The sequence below is a fragment of the Colletotrichum scovillei genome (assembly GCF_011075155.1).
Source record: "Colletotrichum scovillei strain TJNH1 chromosome Unknown Contig00010, whole genome shotgun sequence".
Taxonomy (NCBI): Eukaryota; Fungi; Ascomycota; class Sordariomycetes; order Glomerellales; family Glomerellaceae; genus Colletotrichum; species Colletotrichum scovillei.
The window spans coordinates 3,997,013-4,010,428 of record NW_023336268.1 but is presented as its reverse complement, the minus strand read 5'-3'; the positions used below and the strand labels follow the sequence as shown (position 1 = coordinate 4,010,428).

At 53.2% G+C, this 13,416-nt stretch overlaps 7 protein-coding genes across 7 annotated transcripts; 4 read left to right on the top strand and 3 right to left on the bottom strand.

Moving 5' to 3' along the window:
- Positions 1–13: 13 nt before the first annotated feature.
- Positions 14–1,486, bottom strand: HER10_EVM0002904 (DNA replication regulator SLD2; the record flags this gene model as incomplete). Its single annotated transcript, XM_035472597.1, has 2 exons — positions 14–1,287; positions 1,345–1,486. The coding sequence occupies 2 exons, from the start codon at positions 1,484–1,486 to the stop codon at positions 14–16; spliced, it is 1,416 nt and encodes a 471-aa protein (XP_035327738.1).
- Positions 1,487–1,813: 327 nt separating this feature from the next.
- Positions 1,814–3,195, top strand: HER10_EVM0010429 (uncharacterized protein). The gene has a single exon (XM_035479889.1). The coding sequence runs from the start codon at positions 1,885–1,887 to the stop codon at positions 2,962–2,964; it is 1,080 nt and encodes a 359-aa protein (XP_035328434.1). The 5' UTR covers positions 1,814–1,884; the 3' UTR covers positions 2,965–3,195.
- A 310-nt stretch (positions 3,196–3,505) lies between these two features.
- On the top strand, positions 3,506–4,379 carry HER10_EVM0003637 (DSBA-like thioredoxin domain-containing protein; the record flags this gene model as incomplete). The annotated part of the gene is made up of 2 exons (XM_035473304.1): positions 3,506–3,681; positions 3,735–4,379. Exons 1-2 carry the CDS (start codon positions 3,607–3,609, stop codon positions 4,377–4,379), a joined length of 720 nt encoding a protein of 239 aa, XP_035327815.1. The 5' UTR covers positions 3,506–3,606.
- An 87-nt stretch (positions 4,380–4,466) lies between these two features.
- On the bottom strand, positions 4,467–5,591 carry HER10_EVM0006503 (DASH complex subunit Spc34). The gene is made up of 2 exons (XM_035476086.1): positions 5,380–5,591; positions 4,467–5,288 (listed from the first exon to the last, which is right to left on the bottom strand). Exons 1-2 carry the CDS (start codon positions 5,442–5,444, stop codon positions 4,547–4,549), a joined length of 807 nt encoding a protein of 268 aa, XP_035328100.1. The 5' UTR covers positions 5,445–5,591; the 3' UTR covers positions 4,467–4,546.
- A 760-nt stretch (positions 5,592–6,351) lies between these two features.
- On the top strand, positions 6,352–9,015 carry HER10_EVM0005572 (uncharacterized protein). The gene is made up of 3 exons (XM_035475182.1): positions 6,352–7,696; positions 7,797–8,097; positions 8,147–9,015. The coding sequence occupies exons 1-3, from the start codon at positions 7,008–7,010 to the stop codon at positions 8,939–8,941; spliced, it is 1,785 nt and encodes a 594-aa protein (XP_035328002.1). The 5' UTR covers positions 6,352–7,007; the 3' UTR covers positions 8,942–9,015.
- Positions 9,016–11,583: 2,568 nt separating this feature from the next.
- HER10_EVM0007642 (uncharacterized protein) lies at positions 11,584–13,377 on the top strand. The gene is made up of 2 exons (XM_035477192.1): positions 11,584–12,118; positions 12,182–13,377. The coding sequence occupies exons 1-2, from the start codon at positions 11,907–11,909 to the stop codon at positions 12,198–12,200; spliced, it is 231 nt and encodes a 76-aa protein (XP_035328192.1). The 5' UTR covers positions 11,584–11,906; the 3' UTR covers positions 12,201–13,377.
- HER10_EVM0005184 (uncharacterized protein) lies at positions 12,391–12,945 on the bottom strand (the record flags this gene model as incomplete). The annotated part of the gene is made up of 1 exon (XM_035474807.1): positions 12,391–12,945. One exon carries the CDS (start codon positions 12,943–12,945, stop codon positions 12,391–12,393), a length of 555 nt encoding a protein of 184 aa, XP_035327970.1.
- Positions 13,378–13,416: the final 39 nt, after the last annotated feature.

Here is a 13,416-nt window from a genome sequence, read left to right as displayed (position 1 = left end):
TGCAAATGTCGACTCAGCGTCGTCTCCTGAACTTGCTGTTGTATCCAGGCCCGCCTTTCGCGCCATTGTTCTTCAGTTTCAATCGCCGGAAATTCGTGTGCGCCATTGCATTCACCTTTCTGACGGCCTTCTTGACCGCTCCGACCTTCTCTGTTTTCTTTTCTTCCTTCTTCTTGGACTTGTTCTTTGGTGCTGACTCGTCAGGGTCTGACTCCGACCCCGAGCCCGCAAGCTCATCATAGTCGTCCTCTGGATCGCCACTATTTTGTGTTTTAGGCACGCCTGCCTCATGGTCTTCTTCTTGTGCCTCTTCCTCGGCGGGAGCAGATGGCCGTTTGACATGAACAGGCTTCATGTTGGATCTCCTCGTCGTTCGTTTCTGCCCCTTCTTCTTGTATACCCTCAATGGCATTCCATCGCGTCCCACCTGCTCTTCATCGGGACTGTCGTAAAGAGCCTCGTCGTCAAATCCTCCCAAAGGTAGGTTGACCTGACTGTCTGCAGCGAGAATATCCGCTTTCGGCTTCGGAGGCACTTTAGGCTGCACAATTTCGCCTTCCGCCTCCCGCAGCGCTTCGAGCTCATCTTCGTTATCCAAGTTGTCTTCTTCCACTTTTCTGAGACTTGCTACAATAGCGCTGAGGCCACGAACCAGTGGTTTCCGGGGTAATCGCAGGGGCGGCGCTGTGAAGTCATCGCTCTTGCTTGGTGGTGGTTGGGTGTGTCTTTTGAGGAAGGATGGCGTGCTGAACTGAAGCTTCGAAACAGTCGTGGGTGTTTTGGCGTCTGCTGCAGGGCCATCTTTGTTCTTCAGAGGTGTCATGAAGCTGTCTAGCATTTGCCGTTTGCTCGTGGACATTGGCGTCCGCCCAAATTTCGCATCATCCTCCTCGTCCATGGGTGTCGCCCGTTTTCTTGGTGTCGTCATAACTCTGGCATCCGCAGAAGTGTTGATGTTCTTTCTTGACGGTGTTCCGAGCTCACGCTCTACCATTAGGTCAAACAATCCCAGTACACGACCATCGCGCTGTGGTGTAGGCCCAATCGATCTTGGAGCCACGGGGCTGAAGAGGGTTCTGGAGATTGACGGGGTGCTAGTAAGGGCAGCATCTTCGGGATTCGTCCTTCTTTTCGAGGGCGTTTCGACGTGCCTAGTTTTCTTCGAAGGAGTCCTCGCGAGAGTGGGGATATCGTCCCGCTTCTTCGGTTTCGGAGCTTCTTTCGAAGGTGGAGGAATCTTTCCTGAAAGGATGTCGCGGACTTTGTTGTATTGCTTGTATTTTTGCGCTGATCCTTTGCGTTAATCTTGAATTGATTTTGTGCATTCGGAGGTCAAATACTCACCTATGTCGGCATTGCTTTTGATATCGCCTCTGCCCGGCTTCTTCCCATCGTGAGACTTTGCCCAGGAGGTCTCCCACGTCTTTAGTTCGATACGTAGTTTCTGTGACTGGAGCTCATACTCTGCCTTTGTCGGTTCATCCATTGTGAGGCGGTCACTGGTCAAGATGCATCTACGTCATTGAAGATCAGGAAGGCGCAAAATTAAGGTTGAGTAGGTGGTTTAAATTGAGGTACGTAGTTGAAGACGTCCAGGGTGGATTTCAGAGTGGAGGGAAAGTAAACGCGGTTGTGACGCGACAGGGAAAAAGCACTAAACACGAAAGACCCACGGTCGTCCAGCAGCACTTTGGGTACGTACCTATCTTATCGGTCGAAGAGATTGCCCCACCATGGAATTCCTTATCTTATCAGAGTTTAAGCTGCTTCCATGAATGTCACGCTGATTAACACAGCGGTCACACTCAAGTGGCCTGGTGACATCGTCCTCTTTCTCCGTCATACACCACTCTCTTTCTCTTGAGCACGCTCTACACCTGTGGCATGTCCGCCGAAGCGACATCCAGCGACAACTCGAGTCCACGAGATCTTCACTCCGTCGTCTTGCAGACAACGCTGCAGGAGATCACCACGCGACCGACGGATCTTCAAGACTGTTGCGTCATTTGCCTCGAAGAGATTACAGAAGGCTGCGAGGCGCAACCCTGCCACCACCATAACTTCGACTTCCTCTGCCTCGCGACATGGCTTGAACGACAAACAGCATGCCCGCTATGCAAGACCGAGATCAAGGAGGTCCGTTACGAGTTTAGTGACGACCGAAAGCAATGGAAGACCTTCAAGGCTCCAGAGAGACCCCCGGATAAGGCTGGAAACACAGCGAATGCCTCTTCTGCACAGCAGACGAGACGATATTACTCTCAAGCCCGCCCACGGCGGCCACGGCTCCATGCGCCTTCGACGACTCGGTCCAATCTGTCTCAAGATGAGGCAATTACCCGCCGAAGACATGTTTACCGACATCAATTGTACTCGCTGCACGTGGGCTCGAACAGGATATCAAGATACCGAGACTTGACTCCGCAAATGTTTGCCTCCGATACAGAGCTTGTCTCGCGCGCGCGTACATTCCTCCGGCGCGAACTACAGGTCTTTGAGTTCCTCTCGCCCGATAATCATGCAAGGCCGCTAGATACCGACCCGATCCGACGTCGCAGAGCCAACAATGCCGAGTTCTTGCTCGAGTACATCATCGCTATCTTGAAGACTGTGGATATGCAAGGCAGCATGGGCCAAGCTGAGGAGCTCATTCAAGAGTTTCTAGGCAGAGAGAATACACGATTGCTGCTTCATGAGCTTCGGGCGTGGCTGAGAAGCCCCTACATGTCGCTCGAAAGCTGGGACCGCGCTGTGCAGTATCCGGATGTTACACCCAAGCGGCGACGGTCACAGAGTCCCAACGCAGCTAATCGCGGAGAATCGTCCACGACTACCAACAGTATATACCCATCAACCTGGAGGAGAGATGAGAGACGCAGGCATCGCAGGCAGCCTTACGAATCGCGTCGGTCACGGAATGACCAAAGACTACGAGAGGCGACAGAACGCTACTCGGTTGATTGAGCACTGATAGCACGACTCGAACATGATGATACCCATAGTTGTGGCTTCACACCTATTTACGGCGGATCCTTTTGCGGAACTATTTTGCGCAGTGGATGACAGAGGATACAAGCTTTAGACTGGCCTGTGCTTTATTAGCTTGCAACTTTGCAAGGGCGGCAGGGCGGCAGGGCCCTCGGCGGTGGTAATGAACAAGGGGCGCACATAGACTCCACGAATCATGAATGCAACGTAACAAATCAAGTGCCGAAATGCAGAGTGCCGAACGACCATCGGAACCTTCCCAGACCCGCCCTCGCCGATTTTGCTTTGGCTGAATAATGGCGGATTGTGGGCTCGCTGGTGCTGATGTGAAGAGACAAGACGGGGTAAGCTCGTCTCGATATGGAGGAATCCCGCCGGCCTTTAGCTAAATGATTCCGGTCGGATCGGGCTCCGGGTCTGATTGGTAATCAACTAAAAGTCGGCGCCCAGTTACGGCGGAGTCCCGCCGTATTCGATCAAAGCCGAGGCCGAGTTTTACGACGTATTTGACGTCTTTGATTTCCATGCCGTAGTTTTCAAAGATAGACTCTATTCAACCAATATCTGTGTACCTGTTCATATTCTCCCCATCGTCGAGTAAGGAAATTTTGAAAGTGAATGAACGCCGCACGCCAAGCAAGCAAGATGTCCACCATTAACATCAAAGTCATATCGGACCCCGTCTGCCCCTTTGTAAGACGCCCTAGGTACTCATCAGAAAGTGAGGTCACTAACATCGTTGGCAGTGCTATCTCGGCAAAGCCCGTCTGAACAGGGCGATAGACCTGTACAAAAAGACGTACCCCGGCGGCAAGGACGACACCTTCAACGTGACCTGGCAAGCCTACTATCTCGACCCGACGGCGCCCCGCAAGGGCGTTCCCGTCAACGAGCGCATGGCGGCGCGCTTCGGCGCCGACAGGCTGGAGATGATGCACGCGCGCATGAAGAAGCTGGGCGCGGCCGAAGGGTTCAACTTTACGTTCGGGGGCAAGATCGGACACACGCGGGACGCGCACCGGACGATCCAGCTGGCCAAGACCAAGGGTCCCGAGGTGGAGAACGCGGTGGTGGATTCGATTATGAAGAGCTACTTTGAGGAGGACGGGGACGTGACGAGCTGGGATATGATTGTGGACGCGGCGGTGCGGGGTGGGCTGGAGAGGGGGGAGGTGAGGCGGTGGCTTGAGGAGGGTAAGGGAGGGGAGGAGGTTGATCGGCAGGTGGAGGAGGCGTATCGGATGGGGGTGAGGGGGGTGCCGCATTTTGTGATTGAGGATAAGTATGAGGTTGGGGGCGCGCAGGAGGTGGGTGAGTTCTTGGGACAGATTGTTGCGGCGAGGGAGAGGGGTGGGAGGGCGGCTGGTGGGCGGGATGGGCTTGCGTGTTGAGGTTTCTTGTGGCACACACGCTCACATGGAGAATGTTATCGGAGTGTGGGATACTTTTGGGTCATGATGGAGTTTTGTTTGAATTTCTGGGGTATCATGTCGCAAAACAACCATGGTAGTAGAAGCGCCCTCGTTTAATATCCTCATTCCTTTTTTTCCAACCAACATCACATGTTCAGCAATGCTCCCAAATCCTTTTCCATCGCCCGCAACCGCTGCTGCAGCTCCCGCTTCTTCTTATCAAGCTCCCTCACAAACTCTTCCTCGGCCCGTAGATCCTCTTCCGTCATGACATCGTCGCCCGCCTCTTCCTCTTCGTCCTCGTCGTCATCAAACTGCTCGTCGTCGCCCTCCCCCATCCAGTGATCCTTATTCATCCTCTCCACCGCGGCCTGGTTCTCAGCAACCTTCGCCTCGTAGTAAGCCAGCGTATTCGTCTGGTGCGCATACCGCGACCTCAGCTGCGGAATCCGCTCGAGCGCGCCGGGAAGAGCGTACACGCCGCACAGCTTCGTCGCGCCCTGCAAGAGTACCTCGACGTCGACGTCGCCTCCTTTACTGGCGGCCTGGCGCTCGCCGCGGCGCAGCTGGGCGTGGAGATCACCTCCGAGGACGGCGGAGACGGCAGTGTGGCGGCGGGGTCCGCCTATGCCTCCGCCGCCTGCTGCGCGTGAGGTTCCTGGTGGGGGGCCGGTGGTGACTTCACCCGATGCGACGTTGAAGACGGTTTGGCGGCGGGAGGTGGTGGGTTTTGCTTCTTGGTTTTGGGAGGATGATGATGTTGCTGGCGGTGGTGGAGGCGGGGGTACGGAGAAGAGGGCGCGTTCGTGGGCTTCGGTGTCTCGGATTAGGGAGGTGATGTCGGTGTTGTAGAGCATCGCATTTGTGAAGATTTTGGGCGGTGGGAAGCTGTCATGGTGTGTTAGTGGATGACTCGGATGGGTGGCCAAAGTGAGGGTATCTTGAGGAGGGTGATTGGATGAGGAGGGGCGGTGCGTACGGGAGCGAGTCGATGCCCTCGCAGCAGAGAGCTATCTGCTCGAGGTGGATTGCGAGCATTGACATGGTGGTACTTCTTTTGCGATCTCTTGGGTATGGAGATTGCGCTCTGCAGACGGTCGACGTTGAAGGTGTAATGTGCAGTGTTGATGTTAGATTTGGAGGTTTCAATGTCAACAAACTGCCCCATCAAACACATGATTTGTTTCCCCAGTTGGAGAAGGAGCTCTCTCTCCCGAGTCCCGCGACCTTTGCTGGGTGCACGGACCAACTCGTGTTCATCCCCAAAATCTACAGCTCAGCTGGCCGTCAACTTCCCCCTTCCTCCATTCTCACCCATCAACTCTCCAACAGCTGCTGTGATCATTCTATTCATCGTAGTCCCACGCACTGCGACGAAGTCACGCATTATTTTTTGACGAAATTGAGGCCTCAATATCAGGCTGTGGTGGCTGAGACCGAAGATTCTACCAAAGCTCAAGACATACCCTCGTTGGACGGCAGTACGAATTCAAACAACGCTGATGAAAATCATCAAGCGCAACTGCGTCGAATCTGACAGCCAAGCCTCCATATGTCTCTCCCGCGCTTGAAACTCGACGGACAAGGAAGTCAGAAGTCAATTCACCTCAACTTTTGGTGATGCATAGCTGCACGCGGTAGGACCCGAACAACGCAGCTCGGTGTCTGCCAAATCGACATCCAGCCACTCACTTCCCCAAGACGAACGGTCAGACCTTGGACATTATTCACGAGGCAATCATTCCGTACCAAGCACGTTCAGATTTTGAGGCTGCCTGTTGCCTCGCCGGGTGAGGATCGCAATAAGCGGCTTGGACCCTCAAGGATGTGACTCTATCGGGCTGAACGTGCCGATTAGCTGGGCACGCAACGTCAGAAATGACGACAGATGAACACTCTCATTGGGTCCTATGCGCGTCTGCTGGCTTTCCTTCAAAGGCTGTTGGCGCATGTGGTGCACTCTTGCTACGGCAGCCTGTAAGACGCCCACATGCAACTCAAACAGCCCCAACAACGCAAGGCATAGTTGCTTTCTCTGACTTCTTGTCATTTTCTGTTTGCAATTTTATCGGTGTAACTGTCATTGGCATCTACTTGTGGACTCTGTCAACATCTCAGAGCCTCGCATGATACTGGAGGCTTGCTTTCGGTCTCTTGGTGCACAGCCTGGATCTGACTGCATCTCGCTCTCGCGCATCGCATCGCATCTTCGCTTATTCGCACCCCATCATCTCAGCCCCCAAAAACACACCAGACATTGTCAATCTGTAAGGCAACATGGAGGGTAGGCAGCGGGGTGGCGCCCTAGCCGCTGCGACCGACCCCCCTAATTGGCGAGTGCCCCCTGGTCGAGTGACCAGCCAAGATGGAAGATGGGCGCCGTCGTCGTCTATCCCGGCCCGGGTTCAGGCCAACTCAGCCCTGCCTGCACCTTGTGTCTGCTGCGTCTCTACTTCTTTTCTGGAGCAGAAAATTGTCTTACCTCTTCCCCATGAAATGCTAACGACCGCTACGAGGGGAACTAGGATCTCTAGTTTGTGGTTGGAAGTTTGTTCGTTTGTCTGACCGGCGCCGCCCTCCATCTCCATCTTCCTTCCCCACGATATAATGCCCCGTGAGCACCCACCGTCCGTCTCCCGCTGGTCACTTGACCACATTCCCTTTCTGTCATCACCCTCTCTGTCATTTTCACTTTCGCCATCTGGCTATTCTTGGCTCTATATCGTCCTAGCCATACCCGTCATCATGGCCGCCGGCCTCTTCTCCATCCCAGGTTTGGGCGACAGGTTCGCGGTGCGGTATCGATCACGACAACAGAAACGAACAGAGCTGCATAAACAGAGAATGGGTTCGACACAGTTTCTCGGCTCCCAGGTGGGAGGAAGCTCCGTCATCAGCTACTCTTACACCGATTTTCCCTGGAAGCTGCTCGCATGGGACATTTACTACTTTTTCCAGTACATCTGGGCTCTTCCGTGGATCGTATGGCCTATCACCCCAGCCGATTCGGGGGACCTCGATGAGTTGGCTTTCACGAGGCAAAACCTCTTTTGCGTGGGAATGCACCTCTTTCTCTGCGTTTTGCAAATTGGCTTCATCTTGGCTTTGCCGTTTGCCGTCTTATTGCCTATTTGGATCGCCGGCCTCGCCTTCGGTGCCTTCTTCGCCGTCAATTATCTGCTCTGCTTATTGCTGAACGGGCCAACCCTCACCTACACCTCGGATCCCAAGTACGCACCTGAGCTACCAGAGCACGCTCACGAAAAATGGATCTTTTTGAATGGAGTTGCCGTCGGGTAAGTTGTTATCGTCTCTCACTTCCATTCCCAGTGCATTTCAATATGCATCTATGAGGAACTAGATGAGGCCATAACAGACTGACTAACACGTCATCAGGGACCACTGGATGAAGAACAACCTGAACAGACTTGCTCTCACCTTTAAGCGGCCAATCCTCGGTATTCACAATCAGACCTCGGGTATCCTATTTGATGTTGTTGAATGTCTCATCCAACGGAACCTGGGATACGCGACCTACGATGTGAGAATGTGCTATCGAATTGTCAAGGAAACGCTCTACAACCCACAATACTCCAAGGTGGTCTTCGTCTTGCATTCTCAGGGAGGCATCGAGGGTGGTCTTGTTCTCGACTGGCTATTGCAGGAATTGCCACAAGATCTTCTTGCCAAACTCGAGGTAAGTGACATCAGACACTCCGTACAACAACGCTTCTGACAATGCCCAGGTCTACACATTTGGCAATGCCGCAAACCACTTCAACAACCCCCATCGCCACGCAATGTCCCAGGCCCTCGCACAAAATAACCCAGCTGCCATGACTTTGACCACAACCAGCATAACCCACGGCGACTTCGTGGACAGCCCCATATCGCCAATCGCCAACAGCGGTCAACAACGTCTCGTCTCGAGTCACAGCACCGGAAGCAAAAGCGAACACAGCAACCCGCGCATGCCCAGCCTCCCCAAAGAGTCGTCCTCCATCTCCTCTCGATCCTCAACGGCCGCACTGGACCGCGCCATCGGCCACGTCGAGCACTACGCCCACACCACGGACTTTGTCGCCATCTGGGGCGTCTTGCACTTTTGTACCTCCCTTACGGCGGACCACAGCATGCCGCGCTTCATCGGGCGCCTCTTTGTCAGGGCTTCGGAGCGCGGAGGTCACCAGTTCTGTCAGCATTACCTCGACGGCATGTTCCCTCTCGCAAAGGACCCGGAGACGGGCGAGTTTATCGGCGCCGCGGAAGAGAGCGAGTTCATGGAAAGCGAGATCCAGGTCGGACGGCAGGGTGATGCCGGAGCCAACGCGCGCGAGGCGTTTGAGGTTGCGTATCTCGGTCGCGATGTCAATAATGAGGTTGAGTTCCACGGGGAGCACGTCAAGGGACGGCATAGGAAGAAGATGGTCAAGGTGAAGGATCTTTCGAGATTGTGGCTGTACCGGAATGGGCGCAGTCCGCCTGAGACGCCGCCTTATTTGTATACGGAGAATGGGATTGTGAGGAACGCCACTTTGTAGATGAGTGAATATGGCTTTGTGATTTGGTTGGTGCAGGTAGTTCTATAGAATGATACCCTCTAGTTGTTATTGCGCACGTTTGGCTTGTTCGTTATATAACGCCGATTATTGAAGATGGTATCAGTTTCCGTGTATGACCTACATAGTTCGGCGCTCCTACTTGTGTGCGCATCAACATCAGGAAGTTGTGCTGATAGAGTGATATACTGCCCAGCAAAAGGAGTTGGTCCTGCTGGTGTGGAGGCTGTATTTGATATACGCATGCACATCACGACGCTGGGACGGAGAGAAGGAAGGAGAGGGCAAGAAGATTAAAAAGCAAAAAACAACAATGGGACGACCGATCGAGGATTCGAACTTGGATCCCGAAATAAACAGGAGACTTCACTGCCTAACCGGGGCCTCTGCAGCTCGAATTGAACCCCTCGACCATACGGCCCAGGTACTTGTTGTTGAGGAAGTGGTGATGATTCATTGGATATAGAGCCTCGCGGGCGGTTTGGGTTGTGTTCTGGGAAGGTGCCGTAGGAAGTATTGAGAAGGTGTGGAAGGTATGGGCGTCACACTGGCACCTGCCTCATCTACCCAGATATTTTGTCACGTCTTCTGTCTATTTCTGTTAAATGGTCGTTCAGAGAGAGGGCTTTATAAGGGTATAAAAGGGCGGGTAGTGTGCTGGGGACCTTGGATCGAGGCAAGGCATTGCGTCGATTTGGAACTCTGGTGCGATCATAAGGTTGTCCAATTCGAGATTTAGGACCGAGTCACTTCGCATTGTTTGTGTCTTTGGTTCTGCGTATCTCCCTATAAGCTGGGTCTAATACGTTTTGGTGAAAAGGGGAAGATATTCCATCCAAGGGTTTTGGTCTCTAGCTCGTGAGTATTCAGTATTGTATATCTATGACAAGAACGAGCAAGGATTACCAAGGTTGGCTTTGTGGTATATTATTCAACTTGGGTTGCGGCAGACTGTGTGCGGCCTGACTCCGGACTCACATACGTCCGCGCTTAGGATACCATGCCAGCGACGGGGCTCAACTACTTCGCACTCACTTGCCGCCATGTTAGGTGGGCTGGCGAGAAGAAAGACTGGAGGTCTCCCATTAGACTCGAATATACCTGAGGCCACCTCCTTTTTCGAAGGACTGCAGGAGCCTGAACAGAATGAGTCCAAATGCATAGGCGGAGCGTTGGTGGATTCAGTGCGATTATAGGTGCGGTCAGAGTGAAAGGTATACTCTCAAAGACGGACAATTGGTATGTTTTCTGGACAGATGGGAAGATCCAGAAGTTGCGTAAAGAGTTTGAACAGAATTAGAATGACACCAGGAGTAGACGAAAACTATATGCCTTTGCATCTGCGATCCGAGAGAACCTGCGGAGTATAATCGAAAGAGACGAACATACTTTAAGTAGAGAATCTATCCTTACATATGCCAATTGACAGACAAGATAAGATACTTCGCTTCAGAACGTAGATATGATTGAATTGCCGGGCAGACTCGACACCCATGGCGTGAAGCCTATACTGATGACACTGGTGATGCTCCCCTCGGTGAAAGACCCTCACCGAAAAGTCAGACGGGCGGCGGGCCGATGAGGATCCATTTCGAGGTGTGTGTGAGTGGAGCCTACCTTATCGCAATGACTCACCGTGTGGCGGGTAGTGGGTCCATCTCTCTTTTTTTTCGCCTGCAAGCAGCCCGGCTGCGGTCTTGCCCCTGTCGATGAAATGGGGACCCTGATAAAATCGGCTGGGAAACGATTATGCCAGCAAAAAACACGCATGCCCAACGGGATCCATCACTGCATGTCGAGACCCATGTCTATCCGTAAGGTATCCGTATGTAAAAAGTAAAATGTTCAAATCAAATTGCTTGGGCTTGACATGTGCCCGGCCGTGAAACTCAGCCTGGTTCGGTTTTCTGTTTCCGCTTGGATGACCTCTTCGAATCATTTCAGATATCTCCCCCTTAGTTAAGCAGTGGCATGACACTCGTCCGTCATTCATATTGCTCACTTCCGTGTAATAGCGGATGAATGGACTAGGGACACCGCCTCATTGTGAGTAAGATGCACAACGCCAGAGCTATTTTGATCGAATGCGCAAGAAGCAAGGCGGCTCGCGCAATGGTCGATGTGGCGCGCGTCCCGAGAGAGAAAATGTTTCCTCCCAACAAATGGACAACGAACACTGAAGGTGGATCCATCCATGTCCGAAGCTACCTGCTTTATAAGGTAATGAAGATAAGTCACGGTGAAGGAGCTGCCGTAAGCTAAACCAGTAAAGCTATCCAAGACCGGAAAGCAGGGGGACCTCACGCATATCTTAGCTTGGCTGAAGACGGGAAGAGGAAAAAAAAAAACTGTCAAGAATAGGTCCGCATGCCTCAGCCCTGGCATCTGGTTCGCGGCTCGCGCCATCTTGGAAATCTTGTCAATCGTTTTATTATCGGGCCGCCGAAAATTGACGCAAGCCGCTCCCTGCGCCTTCGGAATACCCACCGATTCCACACACCTGTTTGTTTTACGCTTGGGAGGGGCCCATCGAGGCGGCAAAGGAGGGTCAAAGGACTCGAGGAGGCAGCTTTGTGGTCCAGAACGGTGTGAGCGGGCCCCATAATAAAAACTGGAAATAACCCGAGCCGATCTCGAATTGGTTTCGCCATCTCCTGCGGCGCCGCGCATTTTCTGCCCTACGCGCCTCCCTATCAAGGGTCTAACGCCTATCTACGGAGTCCTGAGGCGTCCTCTTTTTTTGATAAGTGACTCGAGGGCGAGAAATTTATTTTCATACAAAGGGGACGGGTCTTTCCTCATCTCTCTCACCTGCCGATTAGCAAACATCCAACTTGGAATTGTTTACCCCCAAACCTTTGGAGCTTCCTTGAAGGCTCCTCGCATCATCATCAACAACAGCAACATCAACAACACCGCCTAAAGGCATTATACACACCACCAAGCCATGCAGTCGGTCCACATCAAGCACGGCTCAATCCGACAGGGCAAGTTTGACATTTACTGGAGCAAGGACAATGAGTGGGCCATTATCGACGAAGAGGAGGAGGAGAACGAGCGCAGGCTGAAGGAGCTTCATCGCCTGAGCACGCGATACTGGAGCGCTGGTCTCTTGGTTGTCCTGGTACCCGCTATGTGCGGTCTACTATGGTGCTGCCGGTAAGCAAACCCGTCTTTGACCTCACTTATCTCGAGATCTCACTCACTAACACCTCACGTCAGATTCAGAAGACGCCTCTAAAAGTATCGCGGGTTTTCATCACTCCACTCAACTCTTATGATTGAATTCTTCAATCGAACTATGACTATCCTTCGGGCATGTCACGCCCTTCAGTAGAGGTTCTACTTTGAACCGACTGGGGCGAAATGAGCGACGTCGTCGACCACTAAAGACCAACGTCGCCATGCGTTCGTCTCGACGCCGAAAGCTCTCATTTCTTTTCCGATTCCTCACTCATCGAACCACCCCGTTCACTTCCCCTTATCGACCTCTCATCAACTTTCATCTTTCCTCTCTTGGCATGCGCATGCTCAGCCGCCGCAATGCCAGCATCAAGCCCAACATGAGCAACCCCCTTGACAACACCATGCGCCGCCGTCGCGGCCACGCCAGATGACGACCCGCCGGTGCTCCCCACCAGCACATCAGCACACATCTCGGCCCCCTCGATCGCGACCGCGCCAAACGTCACACCCAGCGCCATCGGGACCAACACATCCCCCCTCTTCGTCTTCACCGCCAACCCCCTCTCGACGGCATGCCTCTCCAGTATCCGTCGTTTTCTGCGTGCGTTCCGGATGCGTGCCGCGTCGTAGGGGACCATGAGCCAGCTTAGACCCGCGGTGACGGCTCCCGCTGCGGTGTGGAGCGCTGTTGCGGTTGAGCTGCTCGCGAGCTGGCGGACGTAGTGGGATCGTCTCGCGATGAGGGCTTCGTCAGACATTTGGCGGCATTTCAGGTCGTATGCGTCAGTATTGAAGGGCATTGCTGTTTTTGCTTTGGAGTCTTTGGAAAGCCGTGGGATGCAACTTGTGCAGGGGTGTGAAGGGGTTTGATATGGAAACGGCAGGAATCGAGGCTTAGTTGGACTTATTCCATCTCTCTCAGACCTGGACTGAGAGTATGGTCCTTCGGGAAGCACCTGGCAGTTATAATAACATCTCCAGCTATGGAGATCATAATCGACCTACCGTCACAAGCATTCAGACGATAATGGCACAGGCAGGCAGAACCAAACAGAACGCAAAAATTGCACAGAAAGAATAGAATCAAGGCCGTAGCAGCTCGCACAGATGTGGCTGACGGAACCTTGAGCTTATCAGACCATACAAGTTCCTTTTCAGTTGTTGATCGGAGAAGATAAGTCCGGCCCCGCCAATACCAAATTTCTATGTCTAGTCCGATCCCGAAAGGGGGGAAACGGGGCCGGTTCTTTCGGGCCCCGGGATGGGGGGTG